Raw genomic sequence first — 21655 nt, 5'->3', positions numbered from 1 at the left:
TGCGCTGGCCCCGCGCCCCGCCCGCAGCCCTCCCAGGGCCCTCCCGGCCCCCTGCCCGTCGCCCGGCGGGCCTGCTTTCCAGGGCGCCGCGGCCTCCCATCGCGCGAGCGAAGTAGGCGAGTCGCTCGTGCCCTTTGGCCGTGAGAGGTGCCGCTGAGTCGGGCGGCAGTTGCTCAAGACGCGCCCTCCCTGTGGGCAGTCTGCAGCTCGGACCCTGCCCTTTTCCCTTGGGGGGGCAAAGGGGGCCGCGTTCGAGACCTCACAATTTCTTGTGCTGCTGTTCATTGTCTCCCCCTCCTCCTTTCCCCAACCTCGCCAAGCATAATGGTCTTCCTGCATCGATGCGCCATGTGACCAAGGTAGTCTATATGTGGTCTAGCAAAAATGGATCCGTTCTTCTTGCAGTCTGTGGCACTTGATTTTTAAACCACATAGCGATAAAGATGATGCAATATTCACAAGGAAAGCTACTAAATTCCTTTTCATTTAAACGAATGAAGTTAAGACTAAAAACTAGATAAACAAAACAGTGAAAACTGAAAAGAAATGAGAAAAGACAAGAAAAAAGGGATATTTCAACATTGTTCAAATAATACTTAGTTTTTAAACCTAGATCATATGGAATTAGTTTGCCTCTCCGTTGGTACCAAGCCATTTCAAAAGCTGAGACCTGAAAATGTTCATTGAACCAAATTTTAAAATGTGGTACACATCTTTCCATGTAAAAACATCTTTTTTCCTGCCAATCAGGAAAAAAGATATACCTAAAGCTCTTCATAAGTTGACAGATTCCAAATCTTGGGAATATAACATACCATTTACATCTCTAAACCTTAACTTCCTTCCAAGAACCTGGTCCATAAAAGTATTAATCTCTTATCAATAAAGAACTACATGCCGAAATGGACATGCCGAAAGCATACACACTAATTCTGTATTCCTTCAAATTTATTACAGCTCTAGTGTTAAAAAGATGACAGCCAACTTTTTAGAACATCCACTGTGAAGTCCAATACACTGGAATATATTTTTGTTGAACTAGCTGAATTTTTAAGGTTTGTATTCCCAACTATTATAGAAATTCACTTTTATAATGTTGTTGAGAGTTGTTTTTTTGTTTTTGTTTTTATAGTAATGAAAATGTTTGTTTAGCTTCTATAAAAATCTTCTCCAATGCAGCATTTCTAGCATTTCAGAGGCTGCTGAAGGGTCAGGGTCAAACAAGGAACATATCATTTTAACTGAATATATTGCTATTCAGCTTTTGTGGCCAATTTTATTCCATTTGTTGTTTTTCAAAAAATTTTAAGGTTTCATTGCATATTAACTGATGACAGCAATCATCCCCTTTCCAGCCCATGATTTTTTTAAAAAAACCTTCAATTTTTAAATAAGTATTCCAAAGCATCAATTTCTCATAAAATCAAAAATAAAATGTTGATTTCTTTTCCAATAAAGGCCAAATACCTTAGGCCACATTAAGTGCTGGAAGCTTCATTAGATTTTTGCCATAGTTAGAAGCAAGAACTTAGCTTGCCTATAAAGGTATCAGATAATAAGTCAAGTTGAGCTTACATTGGAATATATGCCATCTTCATTGCGGTACATTATTAAATCTCAGTATTTCCAAATGTCCAGCTTTCACACTTTATTAAATTTGATCTATAAAGCTGTTAAACTATTTATTCTAATTGAAGATAGCTATCATATTACTTTAATATGTACCTTAGCTTCAAAAGAGGTATTAAATAGTTGCCACATATAATTTACAGTAATTAACATAGTATGTTGTATATGTGACATCTGTATAACTTCTAACAATATTGACAGTTTCCAGGAAGTAGGTTGGCAAAATGGTCTCCATATCATTTCTGCACCAGATCACAACTTGCAGCTGTACCCTGGGAATGTGAATGTGTTGCTCTGGAGATATCAGAAGCTCATCTCTGCATGCTAATATGTTAAATCCAGACCAAAAGTGACATTTACATTAACAGTCATGGCAGTGTGCTTTTGGATAGGTTCCTGGAATAGAAGTTACAGTTACTGGACTTCATTTATACCTAGTAGCACAATTTATTTGAACAAAAATAAATTTAAACAATATCCTTTTACAGTATTGATCTAGGTGCCCTACTAGCCATATTCTGCTCTGTGCCTTAAATAGTATAATAAAGCCTCTCATTACATCACAGTATAAAGAATTGGTATCTGTGAATGGCTGTGACTACTATTTGCTGCTAATTCTCTGGGTACAATTTGCAGTGATTGTTTTTCTTAAGAATTGAATACACACGTCTGTTGAATCTATCTTACCAACTTATTAATACATTTCCTTATATAATTTACCTCCAAATTATTTAGGAAAAAACAATGATGAGCTTGTTAGGATAAGTTTTTCTTTTTCAAAACATAACTACAGGTAGTCCTTGACTAACAAGCACAATAGGGACATGAAAATTTGTTGTTAAGTGAGGCATCACGTGACCGCACCCAATTTACAGCCTTTTTTGCCACGGTCATTAAGCGAATCATTATGGTCATTAAGGAAATCGCATGGTCATTAAGCAAATCTGGCTTCTCCCATTGATTTTCCTTGTTGGGAGCCAGCTGGAAAGGTCACAAATGGGAGCCACATGACCCCAGGATGCTTAACCACCATAAATACATGCCAATTGCCAAGCACCTGAGTTTTGGTCACATAACTCTGGGGATGGTGTGATGGTCGTAAGTGTGAGGACTGGTCATAAGTCAATTTTTTTCAGCACCATTGTAACTTTGAATGGTTGCTAAATGAATGGTGGTAAGTTGACTATAAGTAGTAATTAGTCTTTATTCTCAACTGTAGCATAACATGCACTTGTAAACCCTTTAACATTTATTTAGCTTTTCAGCATGTTAGGAAGTTCTAACTTGTTACAGCCTGATTCATGATAACTAGTGGGCCTCTTTGACTTGTGCTCACATAGCAATTCATGCTCAGCTTTGATTAGCTGTGCTGGGTGGCCAAAAGGATCTCTCCATGTCATCTCAGAATCATGAGAAGAATTGTGTTATTAATCTTTGTGAGGCAGCAGACACAGAAGGAAGAACCCAGCATTTGGACAAAACTCGGGTGGGTGGGTGGAATGTTTTCTCTTGACCAGTAACATGTCAGCTTCTATGCTACCCTCAGGAGGTATGGAGGATGGAACCTTGTAACTGGTCTCTGATGACTCCAACTCAAATCCCGTTGACTTCAGGAACATATACGTGGTTTTCTCAGCCACAAGATGGAAGTGATCCCCTGGTGCTTTCTTACAAAATACTGTTTAACTTCCCAGTCTAACCTAATTCAGGATTTTCTTGTGATTTCCTAATCAAGATTAACACTTCTTGGGGGTATTAGCCAAGGATGGTTAGAGGCAATAATGGAGTATCTTATGGAAACAAGAGAAGGGCCATCTCACATACCTAGTAAAAGAGGTGGCTATGAAAAGAGTAACGACAAATGTTAAGGACCATTTCTGTGATTTGATTGATTGATTATGTGCCATCAAGTCAGTGCCAACTCCTAGTGACCACATACAATGGTGCTTAAAAGTTAGTGGACCCTTTTGAATTTTCAGTATTTCTGCATTAATATGACCTAAAGTGTGATCTGTTCTCTACACAAATCTCCTTGATTTACAACCATTTGTTTAGTGACCAAAGTTACAACAGCGCTGAAAAAAATTGACTTATGACTGATCCTTGCACTTATGACCATTACAGCGTCCCCATAGTCACGTGATCAAAATTCAGGTGCTTAGCAACCGGCATGTATTTATGACAGTTACAGTGTCCCAAGGTCACATGATCGCCATTTGCAACCTTCCCAGCCAGCTTCCAACAAGCAAAATCAATGGGGAACTGCATGATTCACTTAATGACCATGGTTATTCACTTAACAACCATTGCAAAAATGTTGGAAAATTGGGTGCGGTCACATAATGCCTCATTTAATGATCCACATCGCTTAACGACAAATTTTTCCAGTCCCTATTGTGATTGTAAGTTGAGGACTACCTATAATCCTGCTGCTTGCTGAATACGTGGCACAGACACACACAAAACAAATGTATTACAATCCTACCCAAAACTGTTTCTCTTGTTTTGAAAAAATGCTATGCCAACCAGTTAGGGCCAGGTGGATGCATTCTCCAAATTGTATCTTCTTACAGAAGGAGAGGTGATCCCATTAAAAGAGAGTTGATCAAGGTTTGCTGCCGCCTCCTCCTCAATCTGAATCCATGGCTTCTTTCAATGGTAGTGACCCAGAAGCACCAGTAGACCCATCGGTATGCAAATGAGCACTCTGCAGACTCCGGGGCACATAGCACGGGAGCTCTGTGCTGAGCTTGAAGGTGGAAGGGGAAGCTGGGAAGGATAAGGGGAGACATGATGGCAGTCTTCCAATACTTGAAGGGCTGCCCAGGGAAGAGGGGGGGTGTCCATAGTGCCTGGGGGTAGGGCAAGAACCAGTAGGTGGAAGCTTTACAGATGGGTTCAAACATAACATGAGGAATTTCCTGACTCTGAAACCCAGCAGAACACTTGCCTCCTAGAGTTGTGGGTGCTCCATCACTAGAGGTTTTCAAACAAAGGTTGACAGCTGTTCTACAATCTTTCTTGCAGTCTACAACCACTGCAAGGCCTGGTCAGCAGAAGAAAGGGTCTCTTTCATCTACCATCTTTGGGGATGATTGCACACCTTTTTGGGTCCCTTCCAGATGTCCTTCCCACCTCTGGTGGCCATAGGCAGGCTGTCTTGCCAAGTAGGGGTAAGACAACTGCTCCTAAACAGCACAATGCCTGGACAATGTCTGAAGCTGCCTCCAGGGAGCAGGTGGCACACTTGAGATTTCTTCAATCTGTCCCTTTAGCATGTTGAACATAAAAGCAAGGATCTGTGCATGACACAAGATGACTCTTGTTCTGTCAATCAGTGTCCTTGATATTTACCATGCAAATGTTGACAACTAGGCATTTGCTTTCCAGGATGGGGAGAAATCCTTGTCTTCTCTTTTCCTTAGTTTTCTCGTTCTGCCAGGCAGAAGCTGCAGTTCTTAATAATTTTTGTTGATATTTTGCAATCAGAAAGAAAAGACAAAATAGTAAATCTACAATACCAGTGAGCTTTTAAATACCGGGATGGAAGGAGACCATCCACATTCCTGATTTCTGCAAGGTTAGGTTTCAACAGAGACCACGTACATTTAGACAAGGTTTATTCTAAAACAGTTTGAAAGCAACCCCTTAATAGATAATTGACTTGAAAGGGTTGTATCTTTGGGCAAGATCAAGAACAGTCATCTCTCTTCTCACCTGCCCTTCAATTAGAACACCCACAAGGCAAGTTCAAGGATAACTAGGGGTAGATGGACAGCAGCTATCCAGATGACCACAAGATGGCAGCAAAAAGAGTTTTTTATTTATTCAACTGCAGCAAGACTATTATACTAATAGAACAGAATATTATATTCTATTATATACTATATGCTCAAATGTGGAAAGGTTCGACATTACCCACAATGAAGGAATGGTTGGTGAAGATGATGGAACTCGCAGAGATGGCTAAATTAACCTCCTCAATCACAGATAAGACTATCTACATTTATGGTTGACTGGAAGCCTCTTATAGACTTTTTGCATGAAACAGAAAAAAATGCACTTATGACTTGTGGTTTTGATGATTAGGAAAAAAATGGATCATAGAACAATCATAAGCAGAAAGTAATCATAATGAAAGTAATCATAGAGTAAGATATAACTTTGTAATCATACCTGCATTTACTGCAAAGGAAATTGGAAGCTTCTTTCTGTTTCATTTTAGTCTTTCTTCTTGCACTTCTGCTTTCTTTTTCTTTCTGGTTTTCTTTATTATGTATTTGTGGTAGTTTTTATGTTCTCTTTAAAACTTCTAATAAAAATTTATTAAAAAAAAAGTTTTCTGTTTATCTTTGCTGCCATCTGTTGGTCATCCCAATGTTTACAGCTCAAAGGGCTAGTTCTGAGTCCCCACTGTTTCCTCTGGCCAAAACATTCAAAACTCTTGAGTTTTGATGAAATCTGGAACACCTCAATCATTTCAGGTTTTATTCTGCCAAAGAACTCAGAAATTCAACAGAATTTTCTGGATGGAGAGCTTGGCTTTGAGCTCAAAACAAAACACATTTTCTGAGTCCTGCAGAGCTGAGGTCAAAAGCAACGTAAGAAAATGGAAGAAGTGCTGGATCAGGCCATAGGCCTAAGTAGCCCAGAATGCAAAGGGATCTGCCTTTCTTTCCTGCTTCCTTTCCTGGAAGAGAAAGATTAATATCTGTTCTGAAATAAGCCCCCGCCCCCGCAAATCCTGCTCTGCTGCCTCATCATGGGGGGGGGGGGGGGAAGGTGTTCACACATTATGTCAGTGTTGTCCAAACTTGGCCACTTTAAGATGAGTGGACTTCAACTCCCAGAATTATGGGAGTTGAAGTCCACTCAAAGTGTCCAAGTTTGGACAACACTGCATTATGCGAAGACCCAGCTCTCTGGAGAAGCCCATAATGCTGGGAAAGGTGGAAGGAAAAAGAAGAGGACGAACAGCAGCAAGGTGGATGGACTCAGTTATAGTGGCAAATAGGTGCACCACTGGAAGACCTGAAAGATCAGGTTAGGGATAGATCGTCATGGAGAAAATCAATCTATGTGGTTGCTAGGAGTCAAAAATAACTTAATGGCACATAATCATACCGAAATAAGTATTGATAACCGTATGATGGGAATGAAAATGTATCTGTTACATTGCAGAAATGTCGGCACTTGTCTTGCTATGCCAGTGATATTTGGAATGAAATATTAAGTAATAGTTGTTTTCTGCTATATTGTATTTTAAATAACGTGCTGGTGACAAAAAAGACATCCTCTCAATAAAATAAGCACATTTAAACAGGCTGTTTTGTATTGTTACACTTGCTCTGTTGAGACTGGCCACCTTTTAACGAACTGAATTAAATATTTCTACAAATGCGGAATGCTATTTTAACCTTAAACTTATTCCAGAACAAGCAGGTCCCTGGAATTTGCTGAGTTTTCTGTGTTTTATGAAATACGGTTTCCTTTTTCAACCTCAAATCTAAAACAATGCACCAGTTTTTACCTTGCCAGTTGGTTTGATTTATAGACAAGCCACAAAATCTGGACAGGCAAAGAAGGTGGAACCCACTCTGTAGCTCTGCTGAACATGTAGGTTGCTCACAATAGCTAAGACAGCAAGTGACATGAGAGTAACGTTATGCTTGTTTAATCCTACTATGACCAGAACATTAGAAATGGTTGGGTCCCACATCAAGATTTAGTTTCCCATGTCCCACATTAATGACTGATAATTTATACCTTAGAGCAGCGTTTCTCAATCTCAGCAACTTTAAGATGGGTGGATTTCAACTCCCAGAATTTCTGGAAGTTGAAGTCCACCCATCTTAAAGTTGCTGAGATTGAGAAACGCTGCTCTAGAATAAAATTTTACTGTTTGTAACGATATCAATATACTTATTTCACTGTGGGGATTCCTTTCCACAAAAGGATGCTTTGATTCCATATTACAGCCTCTCCATGGCAGTCTTAATCAAATAAAGTAGCTTTCTCCAACCTCCAAACGTTCCAAGACGGCAAATGTTGCAACTTTTCTGGAGGGCACCAAGTTGGAAATAGCTGTTTGGGAAGGAAATGCAAGTCATGGACACACTTTTTCTGCCGGAAAGAATGTGACTCTCTAATTATTCTTCCAGCTGTTAGACTTTGCGCTTCAGCCATGGCTATCGCTGAACAGCGTTTTTTTCTTCAGGGAGGGTGCTGTTCGACTGCAGACCTTTAGGTCAAGCAGACACACGCTTTGCTGATGTCCAGCTCCTGACATCAGTTCACGGTCAAAATAACAAGTGACCTGCTCTGGAGCAGAGTAAACAAGCGAGCCTGGGCTGCGCTCTCCGGTTTCAGATTGGCAAGCTGCTACTTTAGACGATCATGGCTAAAGAGTGCGTTTCACTCTCCAACAGTCCTAAAGATCTTGGACCCCCCACGGAAGAAATCCCCGGTGTTCAAGATTTAGAGCAGCTCCTGAATACTGGGAAGCCTTCCTGTAACCACGTTGATGAAGTATGGCCTAATCTTTTCTTAGGAGACCAGTAAGTATATTTGTAAGAGCACCTCAGCATATCTAAACAGCCCTTAAGGGCTTCCCCACATAATTACTGCAACCAAATAAATTGTGTCCAAGGATTACTTAATGTGGTGATGTGATTAACTGCAGTAATAGCTATGCATAGTTATATCCCCATCTGAAGAACCATGGCCGGGGGCATTCCTGGAGCCTAATGTTTTATGGAATCATGTTTTGAGCAGGTAAATTAGATTAGTAATTGCAAAAGACACTAGCCATTTGTCTTCTTTCATTATGCTCAATAAAGTCATCTTTGAGTCAGGCTTGCTATCCTGTCACTTCATGGAGACATCCATCTGGTTTTCTCAGCAACGGTATGCAAGCACTTTGCCACTTTCTTCTTTTCAGATTCCTTTTCCAAGTTCTCTGTCTAGCCTACAGCCCTGGAATATCCTGGTGGTCTCCCACCCAAATAATAACCAGATCTTAACCTGGTTAGTCCTTCAAAATCAGCCACAGCTGCAATATTCAACATGGAACCTTAGACAAAATATTTGATTCTTGAATATCTGGCCTTTAAAGCAAAACAAATTCTAGTCCTTACAAATGCAGAGAGGTACACTGACAGGCCATACTGCATTGCTTGCAAATCCTAATATTTTTAGTAGATGTGGTTTCAAAGACATGTGTCTTTTCTTGTGACATCAACATCCTTTTAGTTTCATTATTCTAGCCATTACTGTGGAGTATGTTCATATCTAGGCTTCTTTATTAATTTTGAATGTTTACCCTTGCTCCAACCTACAAAAATGTGTGGGGTAAATAGATCCAGTAAGCTGCTTTGGGTGGTGGCAATAGAAATACATCTGTGGGAGGGAGAAGAAAAGCTGTGAGAGTCAGTTTTTTCGGGACTCTGAAGATATCAGAAGAAGACGACAGTGGGTACCATGAAGTTCCTATTTCTCTCTAATACATCCTGACCCTGGGTATTCTTTCTGGTGGAGCGGGCAGCTTTAAAGGGGCTCCAGACCTCAATCCTCTTTCTGGCATTTCCTACTGGATGCATTATCCTCCATCCATGCGGATGGACATCTGGGCAGCAATGAAGCATTAGGTAGTGAGACTGTTTGCTCTCTTTCCGGGAATGCAGCTTAAGAATTGTTCCTTGGCTCAGAGATCTGAATTTGAGGAAAAACCAATGCTCTTCATTTTTCAGATCCTTTCCATGTTTGGTACCATTGGCTCTCACAACCTGTTGGCCCCCTCTCCATCTTCATCCCTGTTGAGGCACTGGTGTCATGATGACATCCTAGCTTTTTATAACAAAGGGAGTTATAAACAAAGTTTTATAACAAAGTTTCCCCAGTCTCTTGAGTTTGAAGGTGATCAACAACTGTCTTCTACAGGCTTTGAAATATTGAGAATACAGAGCAAAAATTGCTGGCCAGACTCAAGCTGCTGCATGTCCTGGAGTAACTAAAGTCTCCCCACCCCTGTTACATGAAGATAGGAAATAGCATAAATTGCTGGAAGCCACCACCAGCATGTTAGTACTTCATGTTTTGTTCATTTGCTGAACAAAATAAAGAAACCCCAGCAGCTGTTATGAGAGGAACCGAAAAGCCATCTTTCTCTTGAAAGGACCCAAAGTCCAGGATGCAGGGTTAGCAAGAGTTCCTGCACATAAAACTGGACCACACGTGCTCCATGTAGCCTCAGCATTAAAAGAAAAAAATTAGCATTGCTGTGGTTTCAAATACTTCACAGCTGACCTAGAAACAAATAAATTCATCTTTGAAATACAGCCAACAGGTGGGATCGCAGAAGATCAGAGCTGCCCACAATAAAACAATGCAAACATTGTAAACATTTAAATTTATCAGTAGGGATTTGAATGAATGACCTTATAGAAGATTCAGTCCTTGAAGAAATGATGGTGGAGGGTGATATTTGGATTCCAACCTAACTTCCTTTCTGATACCTAAAGCATTCAGACACATGAACTTCCATTGCAGGCTAAACCAGTTGCTCATCCATGTGAGCAAATGCCTTCAGGCCAATCCTGGGGTCTTTTAAATTCTTGGCCAATGGGCTTGGGCACCTAGTAGGTGTGGTCAGTTGGTCCCTAACCATCCATGGCTCATCATCTGCTTTTCTGCACACATCTCTTGGGTCCTGCAGAGTTCTGACCCCCACAACCTGATAATTTAGGATCTAGAGTACTGTAAAATGCTATCCATTTGCATCAACTTTTTTCTCAAATTTTCTCAACTTTTCAATTACTAAATGGAATGTGGTACTTAATTAGCTTCACTGTATATTAATTTATGGTATCAGGGGAGTCCTCAGGATATGGTCAAAAAAGTCAAGATGGTGGCACAACTGTGCAGTCAAACAACTCTGCTGTTTTTTATGTGCAGCATGGCGCTCATAAAAGGCAAAGCCTCAGTTGCACCATCAAGGCTGCCATCTTGATCTTTTGACCAAAATTTGTGGACGCTCTTATATGGCATGAAATTGGCTTTTATTCCCTGTGGGATATTTTCCACATGAAATGTGAATGGATCTAAATTCTAGGGGAGAAAAAAGACCTAAATACTTCTTTCCTGACTGGATCTATCTCTTTGCCTTTTCTTCAGTAATACAGCGCATAACCGATTTGACTTATGGAAAATGGGGATTAGCCACATTTTGAATGCAGCCCATGGCACCCTATATTGCCAAGAGCCCCATGACTTTTATGGTGCAACAATCGAATACCGTGGTGTGCCAGCTCATGACCTTCCCAGTTTTGATATAAGCCCGTATTTTTACTCTTCTGCGGAATTTATACACAAGGCTTTGACTACGCCAGGAGGTATGCAAATCATGGTGGGTGGTATTAAGCTATGACTGGGCACTTACCTGGCAATTTGTTCCAAGATTTAAAAAAAACAAAAAACTGAAGATCTGAAGTTAAGAAAGTAAGCTCACCTTCTTGAGTTTCTTCCCTGCAACCTGTTTCCTCCATGATAATACTTTCAAGCCAAGCTGCCATGTTCCCTTGCTTCGTGGCTTTCTGATGGCCCCATCACCCAGCTCCCCCAAGAGTGTAGTGGGTCTGTGGGAAGCAGCCAGATTTTCCCTCAGTGAGGGGAATCCCACCACCTCTGCAAAACTCCCCATCCAGGCAAGTTGCAGCCATCTTGGATAGGCCCAGGAGACATCATCCCGAATGGTGGGTGGCAAAAAATTGCGTCAGTCAAATGAATGGGTGGTTGTGTGAATTCGCAAGTCCTCTCTGGCAGCCGTTTTGTGATGGCACCCATAATATGTCCTCAACATTGCCAAGTTTCCTTTGGCCGAAAGTATTCGCTTTCCTTGGAGCTTTTTTAAAATGCCGTATATAAAGATTATTTTCAAAATGCCAATCTGTTGTTTTCATTTCCAGGCAAAATCTTCGTGCACTGTGCCTTTGGGATAAGCAGGTCCTCATCTTTGGTACTGGCGTACCTTATGATCCACCATCATTTCTCTTTGGTTAAAGCGATCCAGACAGTAAAAGAGCATCGGTGGATCTTCCCTAATCGAGGCTTCCTGAAACAATTAAGGAATTTGGACATTCAGCTAAGGAAAAACTGAACAAAGGAGAAAAAAGAATATACATTTTTAAAGGAAGAACCATATCTTACAGAAGCTCTGTCAGTTGGAACAATATATGCAAAAGTTACTCTTGTAGCTTAGTTGCAGATGTTCCTTCCTGTTTGGTAAAGTTTGCAGCGTTTGCAGAATGTTGTGCTTTTGTATGTTTGTTGTTTGTTCACACAGAACTGATCTGGTCTAAGGAGAGGCTTAATAAAAAGAGAAAAAAGAGCCTCGTGCAGGAAAAAGAAAATATTTTTTCAAAGAAAAGAAAAGAAAAGAAAAGAAAGAGGGAGGGAGGGAGGGAGGGAGGAAGGAAGGAAGGAAGGAAGGAAGGAAGGAAGGAAGGAAGGAAGGAAGGAAGGAAGGAAGGAAGGAAGGAAGGAAGGAAGGAAGGAAGGAAGGAAGGAAGGTCAGTCATTGGTCTTTCGTGGTGTTTGATATGCTGTCATGCTCCCTGCTTCCAAGGGGCTCAAGGCAACACACGTGGAATTCCTGTCTAATATTCTTATTTCAGCCAAAGGACAACAAGCAGTTTAAAATCACCAGGCATCATGTAAAAAGCAGTGATTTAAAATTCAAGTTTCCTTGATCCAAATCTGATGAGACACATGTGGATAGAATGGGCATTTTAAATATACATTGTCCAGGCAAAATCTGGTTGAGATGAGTAACAGGAATCGTTGCTGGAACGGGGCTTTCCATGTCTGGTGTGAGCTGCTGCTGAAGTCATGGCAGTAAAAGTGGTTTCTGATCTACGTGTAGAAGTGCTGACCCAGAAATCATTTTCCTTCAGGAAGGATGCGGTTTCACAAGCCAGGCACTCTGTGTGGCATTTATGTTGCAATGCAGATTGAAGGGACTTCACTGGTTTTTGTTAAGCCCAGTAGTTCATGGGGAGCAAAGTAGTCACTGATGGGTTATCAGGGTAGTTTTTAATCAAAACACCATAATTAATAAATTGTGGAAGAAGTCCAAAGTGATGCCACCATGTAGATGAGGCTCAGAAGTAACCATGAATATGAAACCAGCAAGAGAAACTTAGTTTCTGGAAGTTGTTAAAGAAACTTAGTTTCTGGAAGTTGTTAAAAGTAAATGTGAGGTTTAACAGCAGCTCTTCTTGGTAGCAACTCATGGTGCTTAGTCCTTTCATGTCAGAGAAAAATATGGATTATTGAGTCCTCATATTGCTAGTTGCTTCATTGTCACCCCAGAAGCTTGTTAAAACATGCCTTCCTCAACTTTGGAAGACTTTTGCCTCTGAGCTCTTATTTTCCAAGACCAACCTAACTTACACTTATCTTTTATCCTATAATACATAAAATTTTATTTAAAATATTTTTAGGTTGCTTGCAAGCAGATTACAAAAAGTAAAATAATAAGGGAAAGGGTGATTGCCAACTCGGCTGAAAGCTGTCTTAGCTCTGGACCCTAAAAATTAAAATAAAAATATAATCCCTTGTGGTGGAAGGACCTGGGTTGTCACAATAAATTGTGTGTCCCTTCCAAGATTACAGCTCCCTATAAGGGGAAAATAGTGAGCAACGAACAGGGATTTCAAATACAGAAATTAGGATTTATTTAACAGAACGGAAAAAGTGAAGAAAAAAAAGGGACACTCAGAAGAATACATGTAAACCAAGAATTTAAACAGAAAACAGCCTAATAGAGATCAATAATTAAATTATCCACAATCAAATTATCCATAAAATCTGTGTAACTGAGCAAGCCTCAATGACAGGGGCATCCACCAGGGGAAGTGTCAAAAAAGTCAAGATGGCAGCTATGATCATGTGATTAAAGCCCCACCCCTTTTTGCATGCATGGGGTGGAGCTTTAATCATGTGGCTTTGGGTGTTTTGCCCCTCACTATGGACACTCCTGCTGACCCAATTGCCTGTGTTAAACTAGTGTTGGAATCAATATCATCCATTTCCCAATCTTTCCAGAAATTCCCAGCTATATTCTCTCCTCCCTATTCTCCGAAGCAACTGCTCTTCCTGAGGGCAGCCCCACTTGGATAGTGAGAAGAACCGGCCACTTAGGAGTGACACCACTGTGGGCAGAAGTAATAAAATTAAAAGGAAGTAATCCTGTTGCATTGCCGATGGACGCCTCCCACCCTTTCCTTTCTCCTGTAGGCGTCTTTTGGATTGTAAGTTTGAATCCAGCAATCTAGTCTCTCAGACCTTCTGTACGGATAATTAATGCAGGATCTAGAAATAGATGTACAAAGAAAAGGTCTGGTAGAGGGCTGCTTGTGGCCCATGGAACAAAGCAGTTGACCTTTCTGTCAAAGACTAGATGACCTGCTTCTGGTTTGACTCAGAAGATTCCTTGCACCAGGCATCTAGGATTCTGATCTCTGGGGGCAGGCCGAGTCTTTCTAACATATATCCAAATGACATATTCCTGTGTGTTAATTGTTTGGAAGGATGTTCCAGTTTATTGCTAGAATTTGAGTGAGAACTTTGGCTAAAGTCAGAAAAGGTATGTGTTGAGGCCAGAAGTTCAGGTCCTTGATATTTGTATCACCCCGTGTCCAATGCCAGCCAACTATAGGGGCCGCATATAGTTCCACATACATATGTTTGTTTTGTGCCTGAAGAGGTATCTGAGATTTGAAAAGACACAGAGGTAGGTAGGCCATTAAACAATGGTTACCTGTATGTTTTCCCCTCTGGAGCTAATAGCAGCTGAGGTGGGGGCTTAGATGAGAATAAAAGGATAGGTAGAAAGGGAAAAACGCCTCTCCACCAGCATAATTTCCTCAGAATTCTGTGAGCAGTTCTTGGGGATCTCCTACCTTCAGGCTTGATCCAACGTTGGGAAGAAGATGAAAAGGTCTTCTCTGGAAGGCTTCTGGAGTCTGATGCCAGGTAATGTTTTGGGATGTTTTAATGCATTTATCACATTTTTTGTTTGATTTTTTTTTATTTTGTTTATTATTGTGAGCTACCAAAGGTCTTCCATGATTGTGGCAGAGTATTGATTTGAGAGAGAAAGAAAAAAAAAGAAAAAAGGAAGGGAGGGAGGAATAAGCGGGAGTGGGGGGAAGGAAGGAAGGAAGGAAGGAAGGAAGGAAGGAAGGAAGGAAGGAAGGAAGGAAGGAAGGAAGGAAGGAAGGAAGGAAGGAAGGAAGGAAGGAAGGAAGGAAGGAAGATTCCAGCCACAGTTTTTACATTCTGGCTCTGGCTGTTTCTAGAAAGTGGTTCATAAAGAATAGGGTGCTGCTATTCACTCTTTTGTCTCTAACAGATTTTTTTAATGATAAGTGGGGGGAGAAGATGGAATAAGTAGTGAGAAAACACAAAAATTACATGTAGAAGATAAGGCGTTCTGGTTCCCTGCAAAAAAAATTGTGTTTGAGTTATGGCAATGGCATATAAAATGCCTTATCTGGAAAACACCCCCAAACCACATCATCTATCCATCATTGCTTATTAAACTACATTTACCTCTCCCTCCCAAGAGATAGTTCTAAGTGCAAGAAAAAATAAATCACAAGAGTAAAAATATTGCAGTCTTTCTTGTGTGTATGTTGTGTTATTTGCTACTGCATCTCTCATGTCTGTCTCTGCATGTGTGCAGGGAGATAAGTGAGACGTTTTAAGATGTGCACCTGCTTCCCATTGTCAGATGTCAAAAAGTAACTGGGACACAGCAAGATTCTGCAGCGACAGGGTATCGACAAACGGTTCAACAATCACTCGATAGCCAACTTATCTACTTCTGAGGACAACCACCTCCTTTTGCAAATGAACACCGTCAGATCTGACATACCCTCCGTGAAAGAACTGGAATGTCGTATAGACAGCTGTAGGATGGAATTAAATGCACTAGATGAAGTGTGGCCCAATATTTTTATAGGTAACATGTAAGTATTATCCGGAAGAAAGTATTGATTGAATGGGGTAAACAGTATTTACAGAGCCAACTATCTTGCAATGCAAAAGTGTTCAGTGCCTGAAGAAAACCTGTTGTTGAAGGATAAATGCATACACTTTAAAATACCACTGTTTAGCTCTCTTTCAAGCAGACTAGGAATTTGGAGTTAGCTTTCAAAATAAAAAGCAGAAAATGAAAAATCTCTATATTATATTACTAGCACAAATATACAGGGCAAGAAAAGGCAATCAGCACATACAATAATGTTTTATGCATGCATCAGTTGCAACAATTTCTAAATATGTCAAGGGAATCCATTGAGTTTATATCTGTACATTGCATGTACTGTGTATTGTACCCGTCTGAGATGCTTTCTCAAATTACATTTCTGCCCGGGACTCAGATTTCTTTTATTGTCTTCGTTGCAACTCTTCCTTCTGTTCCTCCAAGTTATTCCTACTGCCCATTACAAGAGATCAATAACTATGAGCCCTTCTGGAAGTATGGAAGATTGCAACCTGAAGTGTGAGAAGATTAAATTTGTAAAGAATGAAAAGGAAAGGAAAAACATGAAATTAAGAATGAAAAAGAAAAGAAAAATATATATCTTATTTGTGAAACTCAGAGAAAAGGGAAGGATAGAATAGAACTGAATGAATGAAGGGTTCATGAATGCATGCAGGAAAGAAAAGCTGTAGTCTTAATTATAAATGAAAAGACTAAAATATATGTCAGAAAATATGAATCGGAGTCATCTCAAATGTTGTGGATACATATGAAAGTAGGGATTTAAAGGCTGGTGACAGTGGCATGTAACACTCCAGGGAATGTTGATAACAGAAGAACCAGTGATGAGTTTTGGGGAAAAAATGAGTAACATTCTGAATACATGCAATTCAGGGAGAACATTATTCTGCTGGGGGCCATGAAAGAATGGGTGAGAATGAGATGAGAGAAAACAGAAAATGTGACTGGGTCATTCAGAGGTTTAGGATCAAAAAAGCCTGGTGATGATTTGGTTAGAAAAATGTCTGTTTTGAAGATGTGAGCTACACATAAGTCTATATGCATACACATGTCAAGGAATGGATAGGAAAACATGACTGATTTTATTGCTTATTGTGAAAGATTGAAAGAATTAGTGAGGCAGGTGAAAGAGTGATTCTGAAGGTGAAACAGACCATTGTTTGATTTTGTCAAGAAAGCATCTTGTGAAAAAGAACTGGATATGGAAGAAAAGGAAAGAAGTGAAAGAAACTAGAGTGAAAGTAGAATGACTGCTGGAAGAGAAACTGTAGAAGATAGGTTAACTACTAGAAGGTAGTTTAATTTCCCAACAAAATGAATGGAAAGTGGACGTAAGGAGAGAGGTTGTAGAAGATGCTTGCAACAGAGTGAAAAGAAACACATTACAGAGCACCACAATGGCAAGTATGAGAAAAAAATGCTTGGTGGAATGATGAAGGGGAAAAGGCTGTAAATGAAAAAAATGCGTGTAAAGAGAATGGTCCCTACAAAAAATTAGAGGGAAGGAAATATATTGTATAATGTATGTAGAAAAAGAAGATGCAAAGACTGTAGTCAAAGAGAGCAAGGAAGAATTAAGATTAAAAAGACACAGAAATGCAAAGTGATTTTGATGGAATTTTTTCTAAGAAAATCTGTTTGGGGAGTGATGAAGAGGGCAACTAGGAGCCTTCAGCAAAATGAATGGAATTAAAAATAAAAGTGATGAGATTATCTGAAACTGAAGAAAGGGAACTCTAGGAGTATTTTACAGATTTGCAGAGAATTACAGAGACATCAAAGAGTGGAATTGAAACAAATGCTATAAATGTTAGTGCCTTAGGGAAAAAAATGAATGAAAAGGAAATCATAAATGCTGTGAGCATGTTGAAAAATGCTAAGGCTGCAAGTGTAGATGGTGTAACTGAAGAACTGTAAAATTATGGATGTGGTTTGCTCATGGAATGGTTGTGCAACTTGTTTAACATACGTGTAAAAACTGCATCCATTCCTCATGATTGGAATACTGATATTATGTATTCCATAAACAGGAACAATCGTGAAAGCAAAGCCTTCTAGTTTCTTAAGTGTTCCTGGAACGTTTTTGGGTGGAATTTTGACTGAAAGGGTACCTGAGGTAACAGTCAGTGAAGTTGGCAAGGGCACTTCAGCTTTATTCTGGGCAGGGAATGTGCATATCTGATTTTTGCTTTTTACCAGATCATTGAGAACTAGATGAACGTGAGTGTGAAAGTTTGCTATTTTTTTTTAAATTAAAGAAAGCAGCGATAAAGTGAATAGGCTTGAATTATGGAATGTTTTATGCAAATATGCAGGTTGATTGCTGAATGCAAGGAGTGATACAGGACTGAAGTAAAGCAGCATGAGAATAAACTGAAATCTTTGTGAATGATTCAACAGTGATTAAGAGTGATTTGTAATGTCCCCCTTTGTGAATTTTAGATTGTATGATACAAGAAGGAATATTTAATGTATCAAACACCAAGATAGATATGTTGGACAGAGAAAATTGAATGAACAAAAAAAAAATTAATGAATGAAAAAAAAAATAGAGCAAGTGGGTGAATTTATGAACCCTATAATATATTTATTAAAGATGGGGAAATGGATGGAGAAATGCAAAGGCATGCAAAATACAGTGCAAAGATTGTAGATAGTATGTGGTCTGTTGGAAGGAAAGAAGGAAATGGGTCTGTATAAAGGCAAGCTTTTGCCCATGTTGATATATGAAGTGAAAGTTGGATATGCCAGGAAAAATATAAAAACAAGTTGAATACAGGGGAAATGGGAGACAGATTGGTGTTCACACTCTATTCCACTCTCACCTTGCCCTCCCAATTTCCATACCTGTTTCTGTGCAGGATAGTGGCGCATAACAAGGTGGAGCTGAGGCAACTTGGCATCAGCCACATACTGAACGCAGCCCATAACGCTTGGGGGAGCAAAGGAAATCAGACCTTCTATGGCTCAGAGATCTCCTATCATGGCATAGCAGCAGAGGACTCTGTCGATTTTGACCTCAGTGTCTATTTTCATCCGGCCTCAGAATACATCCACAAAGCACTAAGAGCCCCAAAAGGTGAGTGCCAGTCCTTACAGAAACATCCAGGAACGAAATCTTCGTTTCATGTAGAAATCCTTGGACCGCATCCAGAATTTGAAGCACTAATAGCTCTACAACATTCTCTCTAACTCTAGAGACCTGTTGCTCATAAAGTTTCATCTCGGCACTCAGATCCTTGACTATCAGGCTGAAATTCTGTATCAGGAAAGGACTAAACAAAAAAATTGCTCCACAGATGGCGTTATTAGCCATGTCAGCTGGAAATGTGGGTAACTAACTGCAGTTTAACACAACAGGGGAAGGCTATCTCAAAACCAAACCAAAATCACCCTTTCTAATATTGTCCTCTTCCTTCTCCCCCTTTACAGGAAAGATCTTGGTTCATTGCATTCTAGGCAAGAGCAGATCAGCAACTTTGGTTCTGGCTTATCTGATGATTTACCAGAACTTGTCTCTGGCTGATGCTGTTGAAAAGGTTCTGCAGCATCGAGCAATTTCCCCAAACTGTGGTTTCCTAAAACAGCTTCAAGATCTAGACCTGGAACTGCGGTACAAGAAAATCCTGTGTCAACTTTTGTGATGTGAAGAAAGGAAGAAAATTAAATGAGAACTTTGATAAGAGATTTTTAAAAGATCCTTGCAGTCTTATCACCACCTCAGCTTCTTCTTGAGCAGACTTTGCAAAGCTTCTATTTCAACAGACAGGAGAGCCCAGGAAGGTTTCCAGAGAGCCACCAAATGCTTTTCTCTGACCCACCCTTCTATCCCCACAGCAGCTACTCAGGTACCTGTGGGGAGGACCCAGGCAGGACAGGAGGAAGAATAACACCTTCTCAATTGTCTTCTCCTATGAGTGAGATTCAGAAATCTAGAGTCTCTGTACTAGTTAGTAATTAAAGAGAGCCTCATTCTCTTGAAATGTAGATCCCTTGGTAATCTAGAATACATGAGGTTATTAATTAAGCATTTCTGGATTTCTTTTAGGGAAACTGCATATGTACCTTGTAACATTAAGAAGAAAAAGAAGTATTTGATCCTGCTTTTGGATTCTTCAGACATAGCACTTCATTTGTAGTCTTCAACAGTTCTGTAAGACCTCACAGAGAGAGAGAGAGAAAAGGAGAGGATGAAAACAACTTGCTTGTCTTATCACTACTAAGTCTTCTTTCTTTGAGGCATACACAACAATATGTTCTTGTCTGGAAAGGTTAATTCTTCACTTCTCCTTCCTGTTGTCATTCAGAAGACAGGAATGCACATGTTTGGAAAGCTAATAGGTTAAAAGCCAACCATTCCCATTTGACTAGAGTAAGAAAATGTGTCGTGATTTTTAAAAATCAAGACTCCTGATTTTTAGCAAAAGGGAGAAACAGCTGTGCCTGCTTCAACCTGTAAACATCAGGCATCTCATTTTGGAGGGGAGGGGTTCAGCTGAGCAGGAATGGTGTCAACAGCAGCTCTGCTTCTCTTCCCTTTACTCCCTCCCTCCAGCCACAACTGGCTTTGCCATCACCATGAACTGGAATCACGTGGATTCACAATACTGCTACAGTATGTACCTGTTTTCACCTGACAATACAAACCATTCTGGATCATTTGAGAGATTTCTTTTTAATCCGTTCAATCGTGCCCAATTCTTGGAGAATGCCTGGACAAGTCCCTGCAGTTTTCTTGGGTTTTTTTTTCCAGAAATGGTTTGCCATTGCCTGCTTCCTAGGGCTGAGAGAAAATGACTGGCCCAAGGTCACCCAGCTGCCTTTGTGCCTAGGCAGGACTAGAATTCAGAGTCTCCTGGTTTCTAGCCTGATGCCTTAACCACTACACCAAACTGGCTTTATTTGAGGGATACTTACCAGCAATTGGTGAACTCATAGCCCAAAGTGGGCAGAGCCCCACCACCACTCCAGACACATACACACACACACAGATGTGAAGCCTTATTGCAACATGAAAGGTGGCAGCACCAGGAAGGAAGAGCTGGCTGTTCCCCCTCCAGGGGCAAATGCAGGGAAGGGGTCCCTATGCTTTAGTGTCTAAAACATTCATTACAGGTAGTCCTCGCTTACCGACTGCTCGTTCAGCAACCGTTCAAGGTTACGATGGTGCTGAACAAGGAGATTTATGACCAGTCCTCAAAGTTGCAGCTGCCACAGCATCCCATGGTCACGTGATCGCCATTTGCAACCTTCACTGCCAGCCTCCAACAAGCATATTCAATGGAGAAGCCAGCAGGAAGTCACAAGTTGTGGTCACATGATGTTGCACTTAATGACCGTGGATGATTCATTTAATGACTGCAGCCAGAACTGACATCGTAAGTTGGTGGAGATAAAGTATTTCACCACTGACAAAGGGCTTGAGCCTTGAGAGGGAAGTGGACCCATAGCCAGGACCCAGTAGCCCAGAGAGGCAACCCCCACAGGGCTGAAATTCTCCATATACCTCTTTCAATGTATGTTAGGGTGTGCTCTTGATTACTCCAGCTCAAGTGAGTTGGGTGTAGTGACGAAGGTACTGGATTAGAAGCCAGGAGACTGTGAGTTCTAGTCCTCCCTTAGGCATGGAAGCCACCTGGGTGACTTTGGGCCATTGTCTATCTCAGTCCGACCCACCTAAGAGGATTGTTATTTGTGGGGAAAATAAGAGATGGGAACATTAAGTATGCTGCCTTGAGTTGTAGAAGATAAAGGGAAAGAAGAAGGAGAAGGTGAAGTTTGCGCAAAATAAAATGCAATAATAATATAATCCACGCATGGCAAAAAGACCCAGTAGGAATACTGCTTTGCTGTAAAAAAAAAAAAAAAAAAAAGCCACATACTGTTTCTGAAGCAATCTGATTCAATGTGGGATCCAACGGAATCCATTGCCATATCCCAGACACCCAGTTCCCTTTT

The 21655-nt window shown here is 40.5% G+C and overlaps 2 protein-coding genes and 1 long non-coding RNA gene across 3 annotated transcripts; all 3 read left to right on the top strand.

Annotated features, from left to right (window-relative positions):
- Positions 1 to 158: 158 nt before the first annotated feature.
- Positions 159 to 6350, top strand: LOC112541731 (uncharacterized). The gene is made up of 3 exons (XR_003085694.2): positions 159 to 359; positions 958 to 1055; positions 4203 to 6350. It is a non-coding gene; the product is annotated as an uncharacterized LOC112541731 (long non-coding RNA).
- A 1265-nt stretch (positions 6351 to 7615) lies between these two features.
- On the top strand, positions 7616 to 11953 carry LOC103066782 (dual specificity protein phosphatase 13A). Its single transcript, XM_007437092.3, has 3 exons — positions 7616 to 8186; positions 10801 to 11018; positions 11592 to 11953. Exons 1-3 carry the CDS (start codon positions 8026 to 8028, stop codon positions 11780 to 11782), a joined length of 570 nt encoding a protein of 189 aa, XP_007437154.1. The 5' UTR covers positions 7616 to 8025; the 3' UTR covers positions 11783 to 11953.
- Positions 11954 to 15421: 3468 nt separating this feature from the next.
- LOC103067030 (dual specificity protein phosphatase 13A-like) lies at positions 15422 to 19341 on the top strand. Its single transcript, XM_007437093.3, has 3 exons — positions 15422 to 15659; positions 18559 to 18776; positions 19130 to 19341. The coding sequence occupies exons 1-3, from the start codon at positions 15541 to 15543 to the stop codon at positions 19339 to 19341; spliced, it is 549 nt and encodes a 182-aa protein (XP_007437155.2). The 5' UTR covers positions 15422 to 15540.
- Positions 19342 to 21655: the final 2314 nt, after the last annotated feature.

This window comes from Python bivittatus, unplaced genomic scaffold (genome assembly GCF_059951505.1).
Source record: "Python bivittatus isolate LINGU-HERP-01145 unplaced genomic scaffold, Pbiv_v1 ctg000050_np1212, whole genome shotgun sequence".
In the NCBI taxonomy this organism is placed as follows: domain Eukaryota; kingdom Metazoa; phylum Chordata; class Lepidosauria; order Squamata; family Pythonidae; genus Python; species Python bivittatus.
The sequence above is the reverse complement of the archived record's forward strand: the minus strand, read 5'-3'. Positions and strand labels throughout refer to the sequence as shown.

Coding starts and splice junctions, on each gene's coding strand:
- LOC103066782 (XM_007437092.3), top strand. CDS start 8,026: ATGGCTAAAGAGTGCGTTTCACTCTCCAACAGTCCTAAAGATCTTGGA. Junction 8,187..10,800: donor AATCTTTTCTTAGGAGACCA/GTAAGTATATTT, acceptor CCTTTTCTTCAG/TAATACAGCGCATAACCGAT. Junction 11,019..11,591: donor GGCTTTGACTACGCCAGGAG/GTATGCAAATCA, acceptor TTTCATTTCCAG/GCAAAATCTTCGTGCACTGT.
- LOC103067030 (XM_007437093.3), top strand. CDS start 15,541: ATGAACACCGTCAGATCTGACATACCCTCCGTGAAAGAACTGGAATGT. Junction 15,660..18,558: donor AATATTTTTATAGGTAACAT/GTAAGTATTATC, acceptor GTTTCTGTGCAG/GATAGTGGCGCATAACAAGG. Junction 18,777..19,129: donor AGCACTAAGAGCCCCAAAAG/GTGAGTGCCAGT, acceptor CCCCCTTTACAG/GAAAGATCTTGGTTCATTGC.